General features: G+C 45.7%; 1 protein-coding gene across 1 annotated transcript in view; it reads right to left on the reverse strand.

Annotated features, from left to right (window-relative positions):
- GPR39 (G protein-coupled receptor 39) overlaps positions 1-11086 on the reverse strand; it is a 251294-nt gene extending 240208 nt beyond the window's left edge. The window contains exon 1 of the mRNA XM_030209972.1: positions 9815-11086. Within this exon, the coding sequence (XP_030065832.1) occupies positions 9815-10682 (868 nt within the window). The 5' untranslated portion in view covers positions 10683-11086. The remainder of the gene's footprint in view (positions 1-9814) is intronic.
- Between the last annotated feature and the right edge of the window lie 13173 nt (positions 11087-24259).

Raw genomic sequence — 24259 nt, forward strand, 5'->3', positions numbered from 1 at the left:
AGTTCGGCTAGCCAGGCTTTCCAACCAAGTTCAGCTAGTCGCGCTTTCAAACACAGCCCTCTTGTGCAAGGCCTCAAAACAGTTCAGCTTAGCTAGGCTTTAAACACAGCACAGCTTAGCCAGGCTTTAAAGATCCACCACCCTCATCTGTCAACCCTTTACCTCTTGACATCCACCCACCGGATCACTCCTGACTATTCTTCTTTTCTTGTTACCTTGGGGCTCTTCTAGAAGTCACCCTTCTTCTCCAGTCACTTCCTCTCCCACCTCCATCTCCTCTTCCACCCCTTCTGCCCCTACTTGCTCCAACTCCTCCCATTCCATCCCCTCATTCTCACCCCCTCCCTCAGGTGTTCCACCCTCTCCTCAGCTGATTCCATCTCGATCTCCCAATCAGCCCCCTCTCTTTCCTTCTCCTGCAGCTCAGGCCCTCGTTTGTCTTGATCCCTCCTATTCTTCCAGGCAGTCTGAAATCTGTGTTCTCTATGCTCCTGCCTCCTCCCCTCTCGCAGTGCATTCTGGGTTCTGTAGTTGTTCTGGTCTTGTCTTTCCCTCCCCCGCAATGCACTCTGGGATCTGTAGTTTCTCCTCTCTGGCTTTTCCCTCTCCCTCCATGCATTTTGGGATCTGTGGTTTCTCTGCTTCTCACAGCATGTTAATACATGCAAATGAACATACATTAATGTGAGTTATGTGTTTTGTTGATAAATAAACCCCACTGAGAATAATGGGCTTATGTTAAATCGCATGCATTAAATTACTTTAATGCACATTAACAAGCTAATGTGCATTTATAATTTATTTATTTGTTGGTTTGGATTTAGCTCGCACCTTTCCAGTGGTGGTTGAAGGTCAGTTCCATTCAGGTACTGTAGCCCTAAAACAATGGAAGGCTAATGACCTGCTCAAGGTCACAAGAAGTGTCACGAAAGAAGATGATGTTGAACTCTGATTCCTCTAGTTCTAAACCCACTGTTCTTTTTTTAAATATCTTTATTTTTATTAAAGATCTGAGCAACGACCAAGGAACAATCAAAATAAATGAACAAACCAGTTATAATAAGAAAAATGCCATGTGTGAAATACAATTAAGTAAAACACAGGCCACGTCTCTGTGAGCACCTCTGTTCCACCAGTCACCCCAATCAGATTTTCTTGTAGTTAACCCCCTATCCCTACCCTACCTAGAGGCCGGCCGAAGCTGCTTTTTTTCACTTTTGGCCCAAACCAAAACTGCTACTGAAACTGTCTAAACACTTTCGACCAAAACTGAAACTGCAGCCAAAACCTGGTTTTGAAACCAAAACTAAAGATGAGTCGTGAATATGAACCAATGAGGCCCACTGGGGATTGTCGGAGCTAAACCCACAGGAGATTATTACCCTCCAGTCCCAGGAACTGCAAAGCACAACTGGGAGAACCATTTTAACAAGGACTTCTCAACAAATCTGGCTAGTGTAGGTTCCCAAGTCAATACAGATGTACTTAAATATCCTCAGAGACAGGAACTTTGTTGAGAACGTGTACAAAAAAAAAAAAATCATGATTACCAGCTTTTTATGCTTACCCAAACCGTTCATAAATAACAGGAGAAAGTAGCATTGAGAGGTTTCCTGTTTTGTATTTAGCATGATATAGATTCTTACTAAAATAGGGTACAGGAGTCAGTGGCGTAGCCACAGGTGGGCCTGGGTGGGCAAGAGCCCACCCATTTGTGGCTCAGGCCCACCCAACAGGAGCACATGTTTAGCGGTAGCTACTGGGGATCCCAAGCTCTGCCAGCTGAAGACTTCCCCCAGATGCTAATGCAAATGTTACGCTTCACGATACAGCACCTGCACATGCTCAGTTTTCAGTACATGCCTGCTACAGATTGCCAAGGTGGAAAGAAGCATTTTCTCGCCAGCTGTGGTGGGGGAGGGGGGAGAATACTTGGTGCCCACCCACTTCTTGCCTAGGCCCACCCAAAATCTGTTGTCTGGCTACACCCCTGACAGGAGTCCCCACACCGGTCTACACTGTGGACAGTATACCAGCCTGATGCACAATCCAGAACAAAATAAATAATCCATTGATATTATTACTAAATGTGTGGACTATATACTCTGAATAATTACAATCAAGAGCAATACATTTCTCAAGCTATTTTCTAATATATAAACTTCATTTCACTGTAATATCATTTCCCTACTAACACTATAAGCTGACCAGTACTTGTACATGAAAACAATCGCTGCAGGTTCCTCTCTCACAGAATCCAGCTTCTGCACGTCACAAGTTTGATTAAAACGCTGCATCTTCATCATACCCAGCAGAGCCTGGAAATTCTTTAGAATCAGCCAAATAGTATCCAAGCCAGAATATAAATAATAATTTAAATAATGAAAGACCATATTTTACCTCCAAGCAAAATAGCCTCTACACACATGAACCTTGGCTAATGAAAACTGAAACTAAAAACAACAGTGTTTTTACAATGGCTGACTTTGCTGTGGCGTAGAAAGGGGGGGGGGCGGTGGGGCGGTCCGCCCTGGGTGCACGTGCTGGGGGGGTGTCAGCTCGCTGGTTCCCTGCTCTTTCTGCCCCGGAACAGGTTACTTCCTGTTCCGGGGCAGAGAAAGCAGGGAAGCAGAGCCGATGCAGCTCCCAGTGACGTGCACTGGGGGCGGATCGGCCCTCCTGTCTGTCCCCCGCTGAAAGGTAGGGTGCGTTTCGGGGGGGAGCGCTCCGGAGGGGGGTACGCGCAGCGGCGACCCGCCCCGGGTGCCAGGCACCCTCGCTACGGCACTGTGACTTTGTGCCACATTTTGGAGTAATAGCTGATGTTTATATCTCCAGAGAGAGGCTAATTCCTAAGGAGCTTATCATCCCAAATTTACAGACTTAAATTCCTGCTAAATTTTTATATCAAAATAATTTATTTGGGGCACTGTATTTACCATATAATCTACTACGTAAGATCATAACTGCATTATTTGCAATCACATTACACACAGACACACAAAAAAGTAGCCCCCCCCCCCCTCTAGATTTCCTTCCAATCTCTGGTGGTGTAGTCAGGGCAGAAGTGATCTCCAGTAGCTCTTACTCATGTCAGCTCTACTCTCAAGTTGGCTGTTGTGACCTATTGTGGCAGTCTCAGTGCCACTCAAGGAGGTGGTGCCACTAGAGGCAAGGCAACCAGTTTGAGAGAAGAGTCAACATGGGCAGGAGCGAATGGGGATTACTCCTGTCCTAACTACACCCCTAGACTGCCAAGGATTGTAAGATAGGCTCAAGGGGAGCACCTACAGGTGGGGGGGGGGGGGGGGAAGCAACTGTTCTTCAAAAGGGAAGGGGAGGAAGGGAGACAAACAAGACAAAGCACACATTTTCATCTTCCACCGAAAACACAAGGTCAGTTTCGGCTGAAACAGAAACCTTTCAGTTGAAACTAGGCAGAAAAATGATTTAGGGACAAGTTTGGCACCGTAACCAAAACCGAAACCGAAATTCAGTTGGCCTCTAACCCCACATCTTTCCTCCCTAACCCTCCCCTGAATTAGACATATTCAGCACTAATACTGGGGGATGATAGAGTGTTGGAAGAGATAAGAATTTTGGAGGGAAATAGAATGTTTGTGAATGTGGTCTTACTCTTGGCAAAAAGTCCATCTTACGGGTGTGAGTGGGGGATCAAGAACCAGCGGGCATTACTTGGCATCAATGTATGATTGAAATGGCCAAGTAGGAACTGCAAAGGGGTACACTAGGCATCTGGAAATAATATTTTATTGTGAATTGTGGAAGTGATGCACATTGGAAAGTGATGCACATTTGGAAGAATAATCCAAATCATAGTTACTTGATGTTAGGGTCCAACTTAGGAGTCATCACTCAAGAAAAAGATTTAGGTGTCATTAGACAATACACCAAAATCTTCTGCCCAGTGTGTGGCAGTGGCCAAATAAAGCAAACAGGATGCTAGGAATTATTAGGAAAGGGATGCAAAATAAGACCAAGAATACTATATAATATCTCTGTATCACTCCATGGTGCAATCTCACCTTGAGTACTGCGTTCAATTCTGGTCACTGTATCTCAAAAAAGATATAGTAGAATTAGAAAAGGTTCAAAGAAGAGCAAGCAAAATGATAAAGGGAATGGAACTCCTGCCATATCAGGAAAGGCTAAAGAGGTTAGGGCTCTTCAGCTTGGAAAAGAGACAGCTAAGAGGGGATATGATTGAGGTCTATAAAATCTTGAGTGATGTAGAATGGGTAAAAGTGAATCGATTTTTCACTCTTTTCAAAAAGACCGGGGACACTCCATGAAATTACATGGAAATACTTTTAATACAAATAGGAGGAAATATTTTTTCACTCAAAGAATATTTAAGCTCTGGAACTCTGCTGGAGGATGTGGTAACAGCGGTTAGTGTATCTAGGTATAAAAAAAGGTTTGGACAAGTTCCTGGAGGAAAAGTCCATAGTCTGTTATTGAGATGGACATGGGGGAAGCCACTGCTTGTCCTGTGATTGGTATAATGGAATGTTGCTACTAACTGGGTTTCTGCGAGATACTTGTGACCTGGCTTGACCACTGTTGGAAGCAGGACATTGGGTTAGAAGGACTTTTGGTCTGACCCAGTATGGCTATTCTTATTTTCTTACGTAAAGACAAGTGTCCATTGGTCTAATCATTAGCCCACTTTTCCATTTCAGGTATTTCTGTATCCTCAGTGTTGTCCTGCATGCAGAGTCTGCCTTATTGGGTCTTCCAGTTTAGTTTTTGGCTGCACATTTCTAATTGCTTTGACATTAAGTCTTATGTGGTGAGAGTCTCTCTGTGTTCTTCATTGGTGACCAAAGTGATGTATTGTGCTGGATCTGTTTTTCTGTAGGGATCTGAAATAAACTAGCATGGTCCTTTTCCCCAGTAGAACGAGTTCTGATATTCGAGGAATCAATGTAATATTTGCAATGGTGCCCTTTTCATAACCTCTGTGACCAGTTACAAGGGGCGGGGCTACTGTAAGAGGTGAGGCCTTGGAAGCAGTGGCGTTCCTAGGGGGGCTAACACCTGGGGCGGATCGCCGATGCGCCACGCCCCCCGGGTGCAGCACCCCCCCCGGAACAGCGCGACACCCCCTCCCCGACGAAAGAACCCCCCCGGGTGCACGCCGCTGGGGTGGGGGTGGGGTGCTGCGCGCCTGCCGGCTCTTCGTTTTCATGCTCCCTCTGCTCCAGAACAGGAAGTAACCTGTTCCGGGGCAAAGGGAGCATGAAAATGAAGAGCCGACAGGCGCGAGGCACCCCCCCCCAGCGGCGTGCACCCGGGGCGGACCGCCCCCCCTTGGTACGCCACTGCTTGGAAGGTCAACCCAATACTCACCTACAAATGCACTCGATCTGCAGCCCCTCCTTATCTTTCTACTCTCATCTCCCCTTATGTTCCCACCCGTAACCTCCGCTCTCTTGACAAATCCCTCCTTTCAGTTCCCTTCTCCACCACCGCCAACTCTAGGCTTCGCCCTTTCTGCCTCGCTTCACCCCAGGCTTGGAACAAACTCCCTGAGCCCATACGCCGGGCCCCCTTCCTACCCATCTTCAAATCATTGCTCAAAGCCCACCTCTTCAATGTCGCCTTCGGCACCTAATCACTACACCTTTTCTCAGGAAATCTAAACTACCCCAACTTGACATTTCGTCCTTTAGATTGTAAGCTCTTCTGAGCAGGGACTGTCCTTATTTGTTAATTTGTACAGCGCTGCGTAACCCTAGTAGCGCTCTAGAAATGTTAAGTAGTAGTAGTAGTAATTCATTCTCCCCCAGTACTAAAAAGCAGCCCTGCTTCTGAACTCCAGCAGCTTTTCTTCCTAGAGAAAAAAATACACTGCTCATTGATAACATTATCTGGTGCTGAAAGTTATTTCTCCTTGCCATGTACAGCTTTTAAATTCATGAACAGTTGATAAAACATTTTCAGTGCTTTCCCAGCTGCATAAGCAATTACAAGGGGTTAAATGAACAGTAATGTCTTCACCTCCGTAATATTTGTTTAAATGAAGGTTTTGTAACGAATAAAAAAATGAAAATAACTTTTGCAGCTTGCTCTTTTATTACATGCATTTACTTTTCTATATAGTTACCAATATTTGCCACACATTTCTGACAACAATGGACACCTTTTTGAAAGCCATAAAGAACTGCATATCTTGTCTCTTCAACCGGTTGCTCAGTCTTTTCCACCTCTTCATTTGAATTGAACAGATACTCCCAAAGCAGGGCCATAGCCAGAAGTCCATTTTGGGGAGGGGGCCCAAGGGTGGCCTGAGGAGGCCAAGTATTCTCTCCACCTTCCCCCCGCCACCACCACCACCATATTGCAGCATATCTTTACTGGTGGGGATGCCAAGCCCTGCCAACTGAAGAGGTCTCCTGTGCAAGTCCAGTCTGTGTTGCCAAAGCAACGCTCAAGTCAGTAGTACATTTCAGCCACCGATGTTGGGTGCTCACACACACACACACACATGCACAGTTCAGTCACTTAACTCAGCATGCACGAGAGAACCGGCATCGGTGGCCAAAGCACACTGCTGACTTAAGTGCTGCTGAGACAGAACAGGTGGGATTTGCGCAGGAGACCTCTTCGGCTGGTGGGGCTTCGCATCTCCTCCAGCCATTAAAGCAGCAGCAGCAGCCCAAGATGAAGGTGAGGGGGTCCAGATCCTTAAGACACCCCCATCCCCCGCCACTGCCTCGATGGTATTCCTTCAATTTTGGAAAAAGATGGAAATCTCATGGTGCTAAGTCTAGGCTATATGGCGGATAGGGTAAGACTGTGATACCCATCTTCGCAATTGCCTCTGTGGTGTTTGCTGCTTTGTGAGGCCTAGCGTTGTCATGCTACAAAGCAATTTTCTTCTTGTGCTTCTGAGTTCTTCTCAATCATTCTTGTAAAGTTTTCAGGGTTGTGGTGTGACTCCTTCAGTGATCCTTTGATTGTCCTTTACAGGATTGTCAACCTTTCCTTTGTGAGATTCATCCATTGCTGTCATAGCTTGCTCACTTTCTTTTGATCAGTCAAATCAGCCCTTTCCAGTCCACAATCTTTGCATGTTTTGGGGCCCAGCAATGCACAGTACTTATATCAACCTCTATGCAGTGGTGAATTTCAATTGGAGGGACTCCTTCAACAGTCAGAAATTCTATCACGGCACATTGCTTAAATCGCACCAAGTACTCACTGCATGCTTCCATTTCACATGCAATAGCAAAACAGCCTATTCACATAGACATTTGTCAACTGAGATGAAGGAAAAGATTTCAAAGAACAAGTGGGCATGTGTATCACATTAGCACTGCCATCTGTTGATGAATTATGGAGGTAGAGGCATTACATTTTATTTAACCCTTGTATATTCTGGTCAGTGTACATAATGTGTACTGATACCCAGTGGTGTACCTAGCTTGCTTGCTACCGTGCCGCCCCCAAGATGTGTCACACCCCAGCCCCCCACCCCTGAGGTGTATCACACCCTCCTCCCCCGAAGCGCATCACCCCTACCACTCTTCCTCCTAGCAAGGGGATGCATGGAGCTGTCATGCAGCTGTTGGCTCCGCCAGTATCCTGCCCAGGAGCAGGAAGTAACATCAGAGGGGCCGAGGACCAGTGGAGCTGACAGCCGACAGCCGTGCGACTGCTCTGTGCACCTCTTTGCTGCCTGCACCCAAGGCAGACCTCCTCCACTGATACGCTACTGCTGATACCTAATAAATACTAATTAGACAGTGCATGCTGAATTCCCTCCAGAGATGGGTATGGAAAATAAATTCTTATTTGGGTAGTTTTCAGAAATTTTCCTCAATTTTTGGACTTTTGTTGATATATTTTACATATTTACATTTAGTAATAAATTGTTTAACTTGTGCTAATTTGTAGGTTATTGTATGTTAAATACACCATGCACCAAAGTTTGAAAGGGCTGCCACTGAACAGGATGCACAGCCCTAGTTTGAGGTGATTGTCCCCAACAGAACTGCCCTAAAAATGATCAGTGACCCTGACTTTACATTCAGAACAAAAATTCCATGACAATCACCCATTAATCACAATCACATACCACAGCAATCAGGGATGGGCAACCATGGTCCTCAAGGGCCACCACCCAGTAGAGTTTTCAAGATTTCCACTATGAATAGGTGTGAGATCTGTTTGCATACAATGGAAACAATACATGAAAATCAATCCCAGGCCTATTCATGGTGGAAATCTTGAAAACCTGATGAGCTGGAGCCCTTAAGAACCATGGTTGCCCATCGCTGATTTAAATATATTCCTACTCTGAAATCAGCAGTACTTTAAAGTACCAAAATTATTATATCCCGATACTGAGTGGGACTTATTTAGGTAGGAATGGCCCAGATAAATCTCACTTGGTCATAGTCGGATTTTTAGTGGCACTGGGCAAGTGCCGCTGAAAATCCAGTCAAAGTACCTTGGCACTTTCCAGGCAATGTGATGTTATATCACTCTCTCTATATATGGTGTCATAAACATAGCAACATATATATAAGAAATATATACATATTATTTCCACTCACGTTGTCTTATCCTTTCCTCTCCTCCTCCTTAGCATATACTTACTTTAGTCTAGCCATGTTTTGTTTAAATGTCTATTTCTAATGGATTACAATTGTGTTTCTTATTTTTTAAAATGATTATTGTAGCATTTAATTATGATTTGATTTTGATTGCATTGTTGTAGGGTTTTGTTTTTTTTAAGTGTACTCCTGACGAAGGCTGTTATGCTGAAACACGGCCTGTGTTGAGGTCACTCAGCTGAAACTAGTACTGGTTGGAAGAAGAATAAACTACCTCTCTTTACACCATCCTGATACCTGGTTTTCTTCCACTCCAGTGTTTACACTATCCAGGCAATGCCAAGGTAGTCCGAGGTCGGAGTCTGGGTGAAGCTGAGAGTTAATCATTTAACAGTGATATTCAGTCTGCTAACCACTATCCAGACAAAACTAGGGACAGCAAAAAATCTGTTCTAACATTATCCGACTAGTTATTCTGATACCAGTCTGAATGTCACAAGTGCGCTATGTATCGATGTCCGCATTATACCCAGATATTGAGAACTGGTTTCCAGGTACAGCCTGGGGCTGAAATTTTTTTAACATGCTGACTGAAATGGGCTGAATACTGACCCAATATAAAGCCGTTTCTGTCTTCTATTAGACTGCATGAACTGATTCACATGTGTGTCACTGAATATCAGCAGATAGGTAAGCACAAGTAATTTAACCAGGCAGGAGGCTCTCCTGCCCAGTCAAATTGCTTTGAATATTGACTCTTATATGATTTACATTAAAAAGGTATGTAAGTAGGGTTACCATATGGCTCCAGAAAAAGGAGGACACATTGATCCAGTCCAGGTTTTGCTTCCATTGAAAGCAATGGAAGTAAAACCCAGACTGGCTCAGTCTGTCCTCCTTTTTCTGGAGCCATAAAAGGATAAGAAAGTGTAAATGTAACATGAGAAATCAGGATGGGAAGTGAAAACTACGAGGCAGGAAGTGAAAGCTAAAAGACAGGAAGTATGGTGGCCTCCTGGGCCAAAAAGGCATTCCAGTGCCCCTGGTTGATATAACTTTCTTTGACATTTCCATATCTATCAGAATTTTAAATGCAAACCACAGTGCTAGGAATGATATTCCAAAAAAAAAACAAAAGACATTAAGATAATGAAGTCAATCTCGAACACTGTACTTGGGAAGAGATCATTCCTTGCTCTTTAGATCTTTTAAATTAGGTGTGAACTTACCTAAAAAGACGATGGTCTGCTTCCTAGCTGACCTGGCTTCTGAGCTGGTATTTTTGGTCATATACCCAGCAGTGCTCCCTGTTTTTCCCTTCACTGTCATTGCCCCATTTTTGGCAAGCAGCAGGGCTTTCATCATCTTCCTGCACATGAAACCAACTGACGCCAGCACCAGTATATAGACTATGAAAGCACTGAAAATACTAGATTGGAAAACTACCCACTTGGAGGAGAGGCTGGTGCAGATGGTGGTGTTAGATGGGATGCCTCCAGCATACAGGTGACGGGAGGAGGATCTGTTACATTCTCTTACCATTCTCTGACCTTCTACAGGCTCCAGTGGATACTCAGTGCCCATGGAAAAAATGAAGGGTAATGCCACACAGACTGCAGTAACCCAAGCAAAAGTGATCATTATCTTTACTGTGCAAGAGCCAGAAATTGATTTAAACTTGAAAGGGTGGCAGATGGCAATGTATCTTTCAAAGCTCAGAGTAGCGACATGGAACACAGTAGCATAGCTGCAGGCTTCAAAGAGGAAACAGTAGATCTTACAGGTAATATTGCCATGTGAGGTGGAAAAGGGAAACCAGATGAGCGAGTAGAGCTCCACGGGCATGCCTAGGAGGATAACAAGTAAATCAGAACAGGCTAGGCTGATCATGTGGTCTGCCACCCCTTTCTGTAGGTAGCCTTTGTTCTGTAGCACCATAGTAGCTCGGATGGTAATGCTGTTGCCCAAGATCCCAGCCAGAAAAATAAGACCATATAACACGGTGAGAGCAATTTTCACCCCTAGCTTAACCTCAAAATCCAGCACATGTGAGTGGTCAATGAGGTCTGCACAAGGATCTTGGTTTCTCATGGCCATAGTAAGGGCTGATGATGTTCCAGAAATCCAGTGAGTGAACTTCAAAATATAATCCCACCTTGTAATCACTGTCCCAGTTAATAATGTCGGCGTAGAGCCATTGGGAAATTGACTACTTCCTTATTTAGTATCCTGGTCCTGTTTCTTCATTTCTGTATGCCTCCAGGTGACCAAAAGCCAAGTTTGAAATCTTCTTCAGGAAGTGTTGGTGAATCGCAGGAAACATGCAAACAAAGCAAAAATGGAACTTGTCCATCAGAAATTTTACGTGATCATGTTTTCAATTATTCTGATCCATGTGGACACATTAGTTAGTTACTTGAGCAATGCGGTATTATGACCGAGATTAGTGAACTTTGATTTGAAAGAACAGCTCTCTAGCTGTACAAAGTAGGCAGCCTTTCCCTAAAAGCAATAGTTGGGTTCTGTTAATCATTGACCTAGAGTGACTGAGTCATGGGAAGGCCTTTCTCATAGTATGAATGTTTTCCATATCTCTAACCAATATGAAGAGGAGGGAGCAGGGTGATCTACTGTAGATAAAAACTTCTCCATAGCATACCGGTCTGGCATCACTCAATGACTCGTGCAAATAAAGGTGAGGTTGGAAACCCAGACGCACACTTACTCATGCTGTTAAAGAACAATCTGTTTCTTTCAGTAGTTTGAAATAGAAGGGGCTCTGTCTGTCCACTACATGATTCTCTTGGTTATTTTGCAAGAAGAAATCAAAAATAAAACTGGAATGAAAAAATGAAACATTTCATGGAATGAAAAATGTTGTATTCTTTGACCATGGGATTTCATTTCAATTCTGTTCTTATTTTCCCCTATTCAGGAGTCACCTTGACATTGGTCCATAGGGAGATATATGAATATATGTGTCTCAAAAAACAAAAGTGTTACAGCTTTGCTTCCTGAACAATGAACTAGAATCTTTCCGTCGGAGGTTAGTTTTCTAAACTTAGATAATAAAATAAGCATTCATTATCTTTGGGTCCAGGAGGAGTGGCCTCGAGCAATCGGCTGAGAACAAGGGAAACAAAGGTTCAAACTCCACTCCCCCACCCCCACCCCCAAACCACTGGTCTTTATGACTGTGGGAAAGTAGTTTTAGCTCCTATTGTCTCAGGCATCCATTCAGATTGTAGGATGTTTGGGGGCAGTGATCTATTGTACCCTGAAGACTAATAATGCTATAACGCCCCCCCCCCCCCCGTGTCTCTCTGTCAATCAATACATAGAGTACCACAACCTGGTGAGGTGCTTGAGAGTCATGGCCCTGTACCCCCTTTTTCTCTAATGGATTGCCTTAAATTAGGCATCAACTGAATGCTTAAGTTACAGAATACTGACACTAGCACTTGATGTTACAGCTACTGTATGAGTATTTATTTATTTATTTGTAACACTTATACCCCCCCCCCCCCCCCCCGCTTTCCCACATACTAGCAGGTTCAATGCGGCTTATGTGGAGGGGCATAATCGAACGCGAACGCCTATCTCCATGGGCGTCTATGCCCAAAAACGGGTACGTGAAGAGGCGGGACAGACCGTATTTTCAAAAAAATGGATGTTTTTCAGCTGGGCGTTTGTTTTTTTTTTTTTAGCGATAATGGAAACTGAAAACGCCCAGCTCAAAAACGTCCTAATCCGAGCCATTTGGTCATGGGAGGGGCCAGGATTTGTAGTACACTGGCCCCCCCTGATATGCCAAAACACCAACTGGGCACCCTAGAGGTCAGTGCGGTGGACTTCAGAAACAGCTCCCACATGCATAGCTTCCTTACCACGGGTGCTGAGCACCCAACCCCCCTCCCCCAAAACCCACTACCCACAAATGTACAACACTACCATAGCTCTTAGGAGTGAAGGGGGCACCTACATGTGGGTACAGTGGGTTTTGGAGACCTCCCATTTACCAGCACAAGTGTTACAGGTAGGGGGGGGATGGGCCTGGGTCCACTTGGCTGAAGTGCACTGCGGTACCCACTAAACGTGCTCCAGGGACCTGCATACATGCAGGCCTCTAGGACTGGTTGCTGCTATATAACATTGGCACACCAGTTGACACCTGAAGACTAATCTCTCTGAAAACGTCCTTTATTGGAATAAGCATGCTTACTCACAGTTAACTGCAGATCAGAGGTTGTGCCCCACTGGCAACGAGTCTCTCTGGTACTGAGATTAGCAGTAGGTCAGAGCTGGCAGAATGCTATACAATGCCCTCTTTCAGCCACATTCAAGGGAAGAACTAAGTTCTCTAACGTGGCTAACACGTGAAAGGAATCTAAAACTGGCTTACAAAAATGGCCACTACCTCATGGACTACCGGAAACAAAACAGGGAACACTCTGACCCAGTAAGCAGGGGGAAAAGCACCATGGGAGTACAGCCTACCAACTACCAACATCGTGAGCATTTGCCACAAGCTAGTGGAATCACGGAGCCCAATACCCTACACCCACCACAATGCAATGCTGATGTGACACTGCAGTGCGCATAACAGAAAAGGTGTCACACTCACCCGAGAGCCACATCAGAACCAGGGAAAGGCTGTCACAAGATAGAACACATTCTGCTGTCATAGAGGTGGGTACGGCATTTGAGGCTGGCATACAGGCTGGAAAAAAAGTATTTAAAGTGGGGTTTTTTTGGTGGAAGGGGGTTAGTGACCACTGGGGGAGTCCGGGGAGGTCATCCCCGATTCCCTCCAGTGGTCATCTGGGCTGTTGGAGCACTTTTTTGGGACTTGTTCGTGAAAAAAAAGGGTCCAAAAAAAGTGACCCAAAATCGCGGTAAAAACGCCTTTTTTTTCGATTATCAGCTAAAGACGTCCATCTCTCCTCGGCTGATAACCACGTCCCAGTTCCGCCTTCACCACGCCTCCGACACACCCCCGTCAACTTTACCCGTTTCCATGATGGATTGCAGTTGGAAACGCCCAAAATCGGCTTTCGATTATACCGATTTGGGCGCCCACGGGAGAAAGACACCCATCTCCCGATTTGGGTCGCAATATAGGCGTTTTTCTCTTTCGATTATAAGCAGGATAGTACAACAAGTTTACAAAGTAACATAGAATGGAAAACAATTGTAATATTGTGTATAAAGAGCTGGTCAATTAGATGTGGGTAAATAAGATGGGTAAGGGAGGAGGGTGGTAGAGGTAGGGAAGTGGGAGGAGGGTGTGTATTGGCAAAGCGTGTTGTTCATTATGGAAGAATGTATAGTGAGGGGCTGGAAGAGGGATGAATTTAGAAAGGATTAAGTAGGGGAGCATATGCCAGGTTCTGTCTTTATAGACTGATCCGGGTTCAAGTCAGGTCATTTCAGTATTAGTTGGGTGCTAAGGACCACATTCATAGATGGCACCTAAAAAAAATCAGCACCGAAAAAAAAACCACACTTAGGGCTATTCTATAAGCCTTGTCTAAAGTTAGGCATGGTTTACAGAATGTGCATGGTGCCCTTCCCCATGACTAAACTTTGGGTGCGACTATTTACACCAACTAAGACCTGATGTAAATGCCTGCACTTAATTTAGGAGCAGATTGGGCATATTCTATAAACGTGCGTGTAATTTTTAACAACGCCCATGGCTATGCCCCTTTATGAGATCCATGTATTTAAATTTACATGTACCACTTTAAGAATACACTTAGAAAGCTGCATGTGTAAATTCAAATTTGTGCCAATATTTGCTAGTTAGTAGCCAAATTATCAGCGCTGAATCTGATTGACTTGTTGAACAATTAAGATGCGCACGTAAATTGGCCACGCAGACAACTTGCACACATAACTTTAGGCACCATATATACGGTTCGCCTGTAACTGGATTTCTATAGCTGTATCATGCAACTCATAAATGCAAGGAAGCATTTCCAAGGGGAGGTCCAAGGCAGGGCATGAGCATGTCCATCAATCACATACCTTATAGAATACTGTTATTTATGTGCTAAACTGCAACATTTTATCAAGCTTGTGGAGTGGCTTAATGGTTAGCATAGCAGGTTGTGGCCCTAGGGAACAGGGTTCAATTTCTGATGGTTGGCACTGTGTTGAGATTGTGGGGAACTAGGTTCAATTCCCTCTGCAGCTCTCTGTGACCCTGGGCAAGTCACTTAACCCTCCATAAAAAAAAGCAGGATTGGAAACCATACAAGAACGTAAGACCTTTGAAGTCAGAATGATTGAATATTTTAACACCCAACAGAAAGGACTTAACAAGGATCTGGGGTTCCTAGCCCATTATAAACCATAAAGCTGTATTTCTCTGTTGATCACCCCACCCCTCAATTATCCACACCCATCCTGCTAGAATATCAATGATATGCTTTGATGTTCCCATGCATACCTCCGACCCACCCCCATCCTCCCACCCTGTCAGACTGTCATAGTAATGCTTGAATGTTTTCACTTATATACACTGTCAGCTAGCACATTTGCTTATTTCCGATCTGACAAAGAAGGGCAACCTTCGAAAGCTAATCAAGAAATGTATTAAGTTATGTCCAATAAAAAAGGTATCATCTTATTTTCTTTTCCATGTTTTATTTTGTTTGATTTCTATTGATATTCCACAAGATTGAAAGTAGTTTTATCCTGGCCATAAAAGCTGCTCCTTGTCCACTGTCTTGCCACCCTTCATTCCAAATATTTCTCGTTAAACATGAGTCAGGATGGTTACTCTTTTGTCATCTCTGCTTGATGTGAATCCAGTGGCACTGCTATGTGGGGTCATGGGGTCCTGGGCCCCCCAAAATTTCCTGTGGGTCACTGGTTTTGCTGGCGGGGGTCCCCAACCCCGGCCATCTGAAGTGTTGTCCAGCGTCGCCGCGTTACCTGTCCTGCTCTGTCTTCCCCTCACATCCGGCATGCTCCTTTTAATGAAACTGAGCATGCTCAATTTCACTAAATGGAGCGTGCAGGATGTGAGGGGGAAGACAAGGCAGGGCAGGCAATGCAGCGGCGCCAGAGACTGATGCTGTACAACACTTCAGCTGGTGGGGGTTGGGGACCCCCACCAGCCAGGATATTTGCTGCAGCAGTGGATGGGGAGCAGCAGGGCAGCGGCGGGGCGGCAGACCAAAATGTGCCTCCCACCTCAGGCTCTGGACCCCTCCCACTGCAAGGTCTGGCTATGCCCCACATCACTTGTCATGTACCCCTAATATGACCAATCCATTTCACTATGCTATGACTAAGGCCAATTCTTTCACTCCAGTGGCGTAGCTATGTGGGGCCACGGGGGCCTGGGCCCCATAGATTTGACCCTGGACCCCCTGCCGACAACCCTCTTGACTCCCTCCCACCGCCAACTCTCCCCCCCCCCCCCCCGCCGTCGCCGTCGGCCAACTTTGCTGGCAGGGGAACCCAACCCCCACCAGCCAAGGTCCTCTTCTTCCGGCGCAAGGCTTCGTTCTGTTCCTGTGAGTCTGACGTTCTGCACGTACAACATGCAGGATGTCAGACTCACAGAAACAGAACGAAGCCTTGCGCCGGAACAAGAGGACCTCGGCTGACAGGGGTTGGAGTCCCCTGCCAGCAAAGGTAGGCAGCGCCGGCGGCGGGGGAGTTTTGGCGGCGGAAGGGGGAGTCGAGATGGTCGTCAGCAGGGGGGTCAAAGTTGGTGGTGGTGGCGGCGGTGGCAGAGGGGTATCGGCAATGGCGGGGGGGGGGGGGGGGGTCGGCAGTGCCGGGAGGGGGGGGCTAAAATAAACCCCCTCCCGCCGAAGTCTGGCTATGCCCCTGTTTCACTCACCCATTATTCCAGCCCAAGGACAGCTCTGCTAGTTTCCTAGTGTCAGGTGGGATGGACAGGAGAAAAGCCAGCAAGAATGGAGAAGCAAAATGTTGGCTGCAAGAAAAGTGGCTGCTGTGTCCTGCTCCCCACTCTTCCCCCTGGAGCTGATTTGTCAGGCAGGGGGCAGGGTGGAAAAAATCCTACCACTGGACTGGGAACCAACTTTGGCCACTGCCTAACAATAGTATATATATATATATATATATATATATATATATATATATATATATATATATATATATATATATATATATATCTTTATTGAGACAAAGTCTGAACACAGATCAAAACAGAGAGTCATAGCCACCCAAAATAGTCGAATGTAGCTTAAAAAGCCTTACCACGAGACACACTCAGGTGTCCTACTGTAACTGCTAAATACGTGCAAGCTAACTGCGCACTAAAAAATGTTTTGAAGCGGTGTGTCAGGAGGCAGAGAGTCGGTGTTCCTGCGCTAACCACTCTTAAAGTTTAGTTAACAGAAGGAAAAGAGTTTCAGTTATTACTGAGACCTCAATGGCATTCATGGGAACTGCATACTATAGAGTTCTCTACTCAACTGCATTCAATCATCGACTCAAAAACCTCCATATTGATTATGTATTTTTTTTCTTGTTATTTTTTTTTCAAAATTATTTACATATAAAATTCTCATTTCCTGAACAGATCCAATTGAAAACCCTTATATTCAAAACATTGAGCATGGGAGAGAGACTTACCTTTTAATTGGACAATCCCTTTGGTGCATGGCCATTAATGCAAAAAAAAAAAAAAACATTTTTGTGGGTATAGTTAAAATGGACTTAGTGCACAGGAAACAACCACGTAAGGGGTGCACTAGAAGGTAAGGGTGATGGATATGTGGAGAGGGTGGTGGATACGTGGAATGCCCTCCAGCGGGAGGAGGTGGAGATGAAAGCGCTAATGGAATTCAAACATGCGTGCGATAAATACAAAGGAATCCTGTTTAGAAGGAATGGATCCACGGAATCTTAGTGGAGATTGGATGGCTGCACCGGTAATTGGGAAGCAAAACCGATGCTGGGCAGACTTCTATGGTCTATGCCCTGATTGTGACTGAATAGATATGGACGGGCTTGAATGTAAATTTTAAGGGGCTTCTACATTAGCTTCAGAACTTTTAGTACAAGAAGAGTGCTGGGCAGACTTCTATGGTCTGTGCCCTGAGAATGGCAAGGACAAATCAAACTAGGGTATGCATATAAAGTATTGCATACCATGTAAAATGAGTTTATCTTGTTGGGCAGACTAGAAGAACTGTACAGGTCTATATCTGCCATCATTTACTATGTTACTATGTAAATCCACTTTAAAGGACCCTTTTTTTTAACCATAGTGTGAATTTAACTGATTTTAAAGCCTTTGCCAAATGTTGCTAACTTACATGGACTGTATCTAAAGAAATAATAATAACGGTAACTAAGAAGCTTTATACCAAAGAGGTTTGTATGAGAGTAGTATAATTGGTAAGATTAAAGAAAGGAAACAGAGAAGAGTCTTGGCAGAACAGTATAAACAGAAAAATAAGATGATATTAAGCTTAGTGTCTGCATATTATGTTCTGAAGTCAAGCTGGGATTTGAGTTTAAGAACTGATAGGTGTACAGGGAGATTTCTTCTTTGAGAGCCAATTATTAAAAAAAAAAAAACTTGACAAGTTAAAGAACCTGTTTCCCTTGACCTCAAAAAAAGAGGTTCTTGTTTACTGATATAACAGTTTCAGGAAAACAAAAGAAAGAAAACCTGAAGCTCCTTATTATGAGGAGAAGTGATTAAAAAAATTTTTTTTTTGATTAACTGTATGAGTGAGAGAAGCGTTTTAACCATTTTACCAGGGAAGTCTGTTATCTAATTCTAAGAAAGGCTGCCACGCATAGGCGCCCCGTATAAGAGGCTTGGGGAGGCTAAGCCTCCCCAGCCAGGTGGGGCGCAGGGGGAGCAGTCGCTCCCCCAAAGCTCTTTAAAAGAGATGGCATCATGGCACCTAAGCGCCAAATGCTGACCGGCGGTCTTTGCCTCCTTCCCCCTCCCGCGCGAGTTGTGCCACGGTGTTGTGAGAGAGTGGTGGTTGAAAGAAAAGCTTAGTTGGAAATAAAGGAAGGAGGGAGGCAGTGGCGTAGGAAGGGGGGCGGGAGGGGTGGTCCGCCCCAGGTGGACGCCCCGGGTGGAACTTCCTGTTCCGGGGCAGAGAGAGCAGGGAACCAGCGGGGCCGACGCAGCTCCGAGTGATGTGCACTCGGGGTGGATCGGCCCTCCCGCAGGTAAGAATGCGGTCCGGGGGGGGGGGTTTGCTCCGGAGCGGGGGTGCGCCGCAGAGGGGGGGGGTCGCGCCGTGCTACACCCGTGGGGGGGTGTGCGCAGCAGCGACCCGCCCCGGGTGTCATTAGCCCTCGCTACGGCACTGGAGGGAGGGCTTGGCTAGGAACCCTCTTTTCTATTTATTTTATTTTTGGGGGTACTTAGCACACTCAGTATGAGGTTTCCAGAAGAATGAAGCACACACAGCGTAGTTACTTTCACCAGTATTGAGGGATGGCTTTCTTACTGATTTAGGTTGAGATAGGGACTCCCAAGCTCAGTAGAAACTAAGGGCTCCATTTACAAAGCTGCGCTACCATTAGTGGCGCGCTGAATGCGAAGAAACCCACGGAAATAGAATGGGCTTCTTCACATTTAGCGTGCTGCTAATTAGTAGAGCAGTATTTTAAAGGAGCCCTGAAAGAGAAAAACTGCAAAAAAAGACTCCAGGACATCGCCAGCTTCTGAGGGAAAAGGTGCCCAACAAAAGAAAGACTACAAGAAAGAAAAGATAAATTACTACAACATATTAAATTACATAGTAACGTAGTAACATAGTAGATGACGGCAGAAAAAGACCTGCACGGTCCATCCAGTCTGCCCAAGAAGATAAATTCATATGTGCTACTTTTTTTTATTTGTACTGTCCTCTTCAGTGCACAGACCGTATAAGTCCGGCCAGCCCTATCCCTGCCACCCACCACCGGCTCTGGCACAGACCGTATAAGTCTGCCCAGCACTATCCCTGCCACCCACCACCGGCTCTGGCACAGACCGTATAAGTCTGCCCAGCACTATCCCCGCCGCCCAACCACCAGCCCCGGCACAGACCGTATAAGTCTGCCCAGCACTAGTCCCACCTCCCAACCACCAGCCCCAGCACAGACCGTATAAGTCTGCCCAGCACTAGTCCCACCTCCCAACCACCAGCTCTGCCACCCATTCTAGGCTAAGCTCCTGAGGATCCCTTTCTTCTGCACAAATTAAGTGCAATAGGGCTGCCGGCAGGGAGGGTAAGATTCCCCGGGCCCCCCTCCAGCATCAGTAAGGCTTCTGGTGGCAGGCAGGCAGGCAGAAGAAGGCTCAGGCTGCATTGGTCTTGTCTCCTGCTCAGGTGTGCTGGCCGGATTCTGAATTGGGTTTTTTTGCCGCCGCAGGTCCTTCCTCCTGCCTCATCCCGCCTCCTCCTGTGCAACATACTTCCTGTTTCTGCTGCGGGAGGGGACGTGGAAGGAAGAGGATCTGCAGGGGGAAAGAAGAGTTAACATGTTAATGTGATAACTCAGATTCCAGCCAGCATACAAGAGCGCAGGAACGAAGACAGGCACAAAGGCGGGAGCAGACGCTGAGGATTAAGTAGGAATTGAGGTATAGTGGCTGAGCTGAGTGCAGATAGCTAATGATCCAATTCCAAAACTCACAGCGGGGGATGCGGGAGTGGGGGTGCAGGGCACATAAGACTGTTTGCTCCTGGCCTGGCTTTGTCCCTCGGTGGGCCTGAAGTGCACTAGAATTTCTACACTTTAGTGACAGGAAGGTTAACAAGAAATTTAGGGGGTCTTTTACTACGGTAAGGATCATCATGATCTGTATGATGTGATACCCACCAGCGAACCCCCACGCTCTGGAATTTACTCCCAGCGAGGCTACGTATAACTCAAGACTACCTCTACTTCAGGAAGCAGGTAAAAGCCTGGCTCTTCTCCCAAGCCTTTAATACATAGGGTGACTGACTATACACTCATTCTGCACCCACTGTAATTTACACCAGTTCCTTATATCTTGATTAGCTGTACAAAAAACTTGCCTTTAGTTTAGCCAGGGGCATAGCTACATGGGGCCACGGGGGCCTGGGCCCCTGTAGATTTGGTCCTGGACCCCCCTGCCAACGACCTTCTCGACCCCACCGCCAACCGTCCCCCCGGTGCCGCCGCCATCATTGCCTACTTTTGCTGGCGAGGGACCCCAATCCCCGCCAGCCGAGGTCCTCTTGCTTCCCGCGCAAGGCTTCGTTCTGTTTCTGACGTCCTGCACTCTAGCCTGTCCAGATCTGTATAGCCATAATCAGGGCACAGACTGTAAAAGGCTCCCCGGACTGGCCTTGTTTCCCTATTACTGAAGTTGCCGTCTCCAGGCCAAACAGGTGACTTCCATGTTCCACTCGTGAGGCTTTCTCTCTTTCTTCCCTGAGTCCTATTGCTATTGAGCAGAGGTAAGCTCCTCTTTCTTTTAAGCAGCAGCCCCTGTTATTAATGCCACATGAAATACTCCCTTCACTCCATGGGTCCTACAGGGACTATGGGCAACCAAAGACCTCATGTTCTCCTGGTTCACTGGTTTTATTCCCAGCCAACCCCACCCTCGTGTATAATCATCCATCACTCATAACCTTCATGCCTTTACCCAACTTCAACATCATATTATAACTTGAAACATTTTCCCCAACTCCACTCCATACAGTGGAGGTCTATCTCCCCTGGGATCTCCCCCCCCCCCCCCCAGCGCAGTCACTCACCACCTCCTCCCGGATGATAATCAGGGCTACCACCCTTTTGTAAACCCCTGGGGAACTTCACCCAGACCTTTACTCCAGTTCCCCATAGGGTTACATATAGGCTCTGCATGTTGTTTATCCAGAGTTTTGTGTTATTTTGTGAAGTGTCTTGTAGCAAGAGAAGTTACTGTTCCTGAGCTCACAACACAATTTGAACTTTTTTTGGTATGGTGAGTTGTAAGGGGAAATATCTTAGCATCACAGCTCAGGGAATATGGAGTGTGAGTTTCAAGCTTGGAGCTGGATGTTTTATATTGAGAATCTCTCTAATCCTTTTTATGGGGGGCATAGCCAGTACTCCATAGCTAAGGAGGCCCGGGAATAGACTGAGAGGGAGCCATGCATTTTCTCTCTGCTGTCCTCCGCCAACCCCTACCACGTTACTCTCTGCAACTTAACCTAGGAATATACCACGCAGTAGCTGCAAATTTTATGTGGCACCCAGTGGGGGCGGAACCAACATTTTCTAATGGTGGCCCCACATTAAAGTGGCAATTAGCACACAGTACCTGGCCATGGTTGACATGCAAGCGTTTACCTCCTCTTACTGAGGAGGCACTATGGGGTTCTTTAACAAAGGTGCGCTATCATTTTTAGTGCAAGCTAATGACTAGCGCATGTTAACGCTAGAGATGTAAACAATAGTAGGAGGATCACCATAAAGGACTCCAAGGTATAAGGTCACCAAACATATAAAGAGGAATCCGATAAAATGTATATGGAAATATGATGTTTAATTTTAACAAAATATTTCTAAAAAGCAAGGAAAAGACCTCAAAACGCCCGACCGCTTACTTTCAATTTTCGGCAGCTTTAACTGGGGGCTTGGTGTTCATCACTGGTCATAAAAACCTTGCTAGGAACAATTATTTTAACTTTTAATTTATTTCCAAAAAGATGTTAGCAATTTTATTTGGTTCATAAAAACCTTCACTAATTCTCATGAAGTGCTGTAGAGCAGCTTTACATAGAAATTTTTTTCCTCTCTCTTGTTCTGATCATGGTTCAAAGCAGCACTAAGCCATGATCAGAACAAGAGAGAGGAGAAAACTTTCTCAATGCTTTCTCTGTCTTAGCACAGCCCTTGGAAAAAGCCTACAAGCGAAACAGATGGGGCCACTGTCGGGCAACAGATAAGTGCTCGACTTTATTTTATCTATGTAAAGCTGCTCTACAGCACTTCATGAGAATTAGTGAAGGTTTTTATGAACCAAATAAAATTTGAAGTTAGCATTGATATTGTCAATATATTTAAAAACCTTTTTTGTAAAAAAGAGCAAAATTGCTAAAATCTTTTTGGAAATAAATTAAAAGTTAAAATAATTGTTCCAAGCAAGGTTTTTATGACCAGTGATGAACACCACGCCCCCAGTTAAAGCCGCCGAAAACTGAAAGTAAGCGGTCGGGCATTTTGAGGTCTTTTCCTTGCTTTTTAAAAATATTTTGTTAAAATTAAACATCATATTTCCATATAAATTTTATCGGATTCCTCTTTATATATTTGGAAACGCTAGAGATGCCCATAGAAATATATGGGTGTCTCTAATATTTAGCGCGTGCTTACTTTAGCACATGCTAAAAACGCTAGCGTGCCTTTGTAAAAGGACCCCTTTGTACTCCCACTTAACTGTGAGTTAGCCAAGTAGCGTGTGGTAAGTTTAACCCACTAGCTGGCTAATGCTTCCATGCCAAGCTTCCTGACAGAAAGATTCAGTAAGACATGGAGGGGCATAATCGAACGCGAATGCCCATCTCCGTGGCCGCCCATCTCCGTGGGCGGCCATACGAAAAGGCGGGACAAACCTTATTTTCGAAACAAGATGGCCGGCCATCTTTTTTTTGATAATACGGGTTGTGCAGGGCAAATGCCTAGGATTTGTTCGTTTTTGAGCTGGGCGCTATCGGTTTTCAGCGATAATGGAAACCGAAGGCACCCAGCTCAAAAATGAACAAATCCAAAGCATTGGGTTGTGGGAGGGGCCAGGATTCGTAGTGCACTGGTCCCCCTCACATTCCAGGACACCAACTGGGCACCTTAGGGGGGACTTTTACAAATTAAAAAAGAACATTAAAAGAGCTCCCAGGTGCATAGCTTCCTTCCCTTGTGTGCTGAGCCCCCCAAATCCCCCCCAACACCCACTGCCCACAAGTCTACACCATTACCATAGCCCTAAGGGGGGAAGGGGGGGCACCTACATGTGGTACAGTGGGTTTTGGGGGGGGTTTGGAGCACTCAGCATTAAGCACCACAAGTGTAACAGGTAGGGGGGGATGGGCCTGGGTCCACCTGCCTGACGTCCACTGCACCCACTAACAACTGCTCCAGGGACCTGCATACTGCTGTCAGGGAGTTGGGTATGACATTTGAGGCTGGCATACAGGCTGGAAAAAAAACGTTTTTAAAGTTATTTTTTTTTTTTAGTGGGAGGAGGTTAGTGACCACTGGGGGAGTCAGGGGAGGTCATCCCCGATTCCCTCCTGTGGTCATCTGGTCATTTAGGGCACTTTTTTGGGAAAAAAAAGGGTCCAAAAAAAGTGACCTAAATGCTCGCTAAAAACGGCTATTTTTTTCGATTATCGGCGAAAGCCGGCCATTTCTGTTCGGCCGATAACCACGCCCCAGTCCCGCCTTCACCACACCTCCGACACGCCCCCGTCAACTTTGCCCGCTTCCGCGAAGGAGTGCAGTTAAAGGCGGCCAAAATCGACTTTCCATTAAACCGATTTGGCCGCTTTTGACAGATCGCCGGCCATCTCCCGATTTATGTTGGGAAATGGGCGGCAATCACTTTCAAAAATAAGCCTGTAGGTTTAACGTGCGGAAACAGGCGAAATACCGCAAAACCCCTTAACAGGGTTGCACGGTATCCTGTTTCTGCCTGTTATCTACACATTAAA

This window comes from Microcaecilia unicolor, chromosome 7, assembly GCF_901765095.1.
Source record: "Microcaecilia unicolor chromosome 7, aMicUni1.1, whole genome shotgun sequence".
NCBI classification, from domain to species: Eukaryota; Metazoa; Chordata; class Amphibia; order Gymnophiona; family Siphonopidae; genus Microcaecilia; species Microcaecilia unicolor.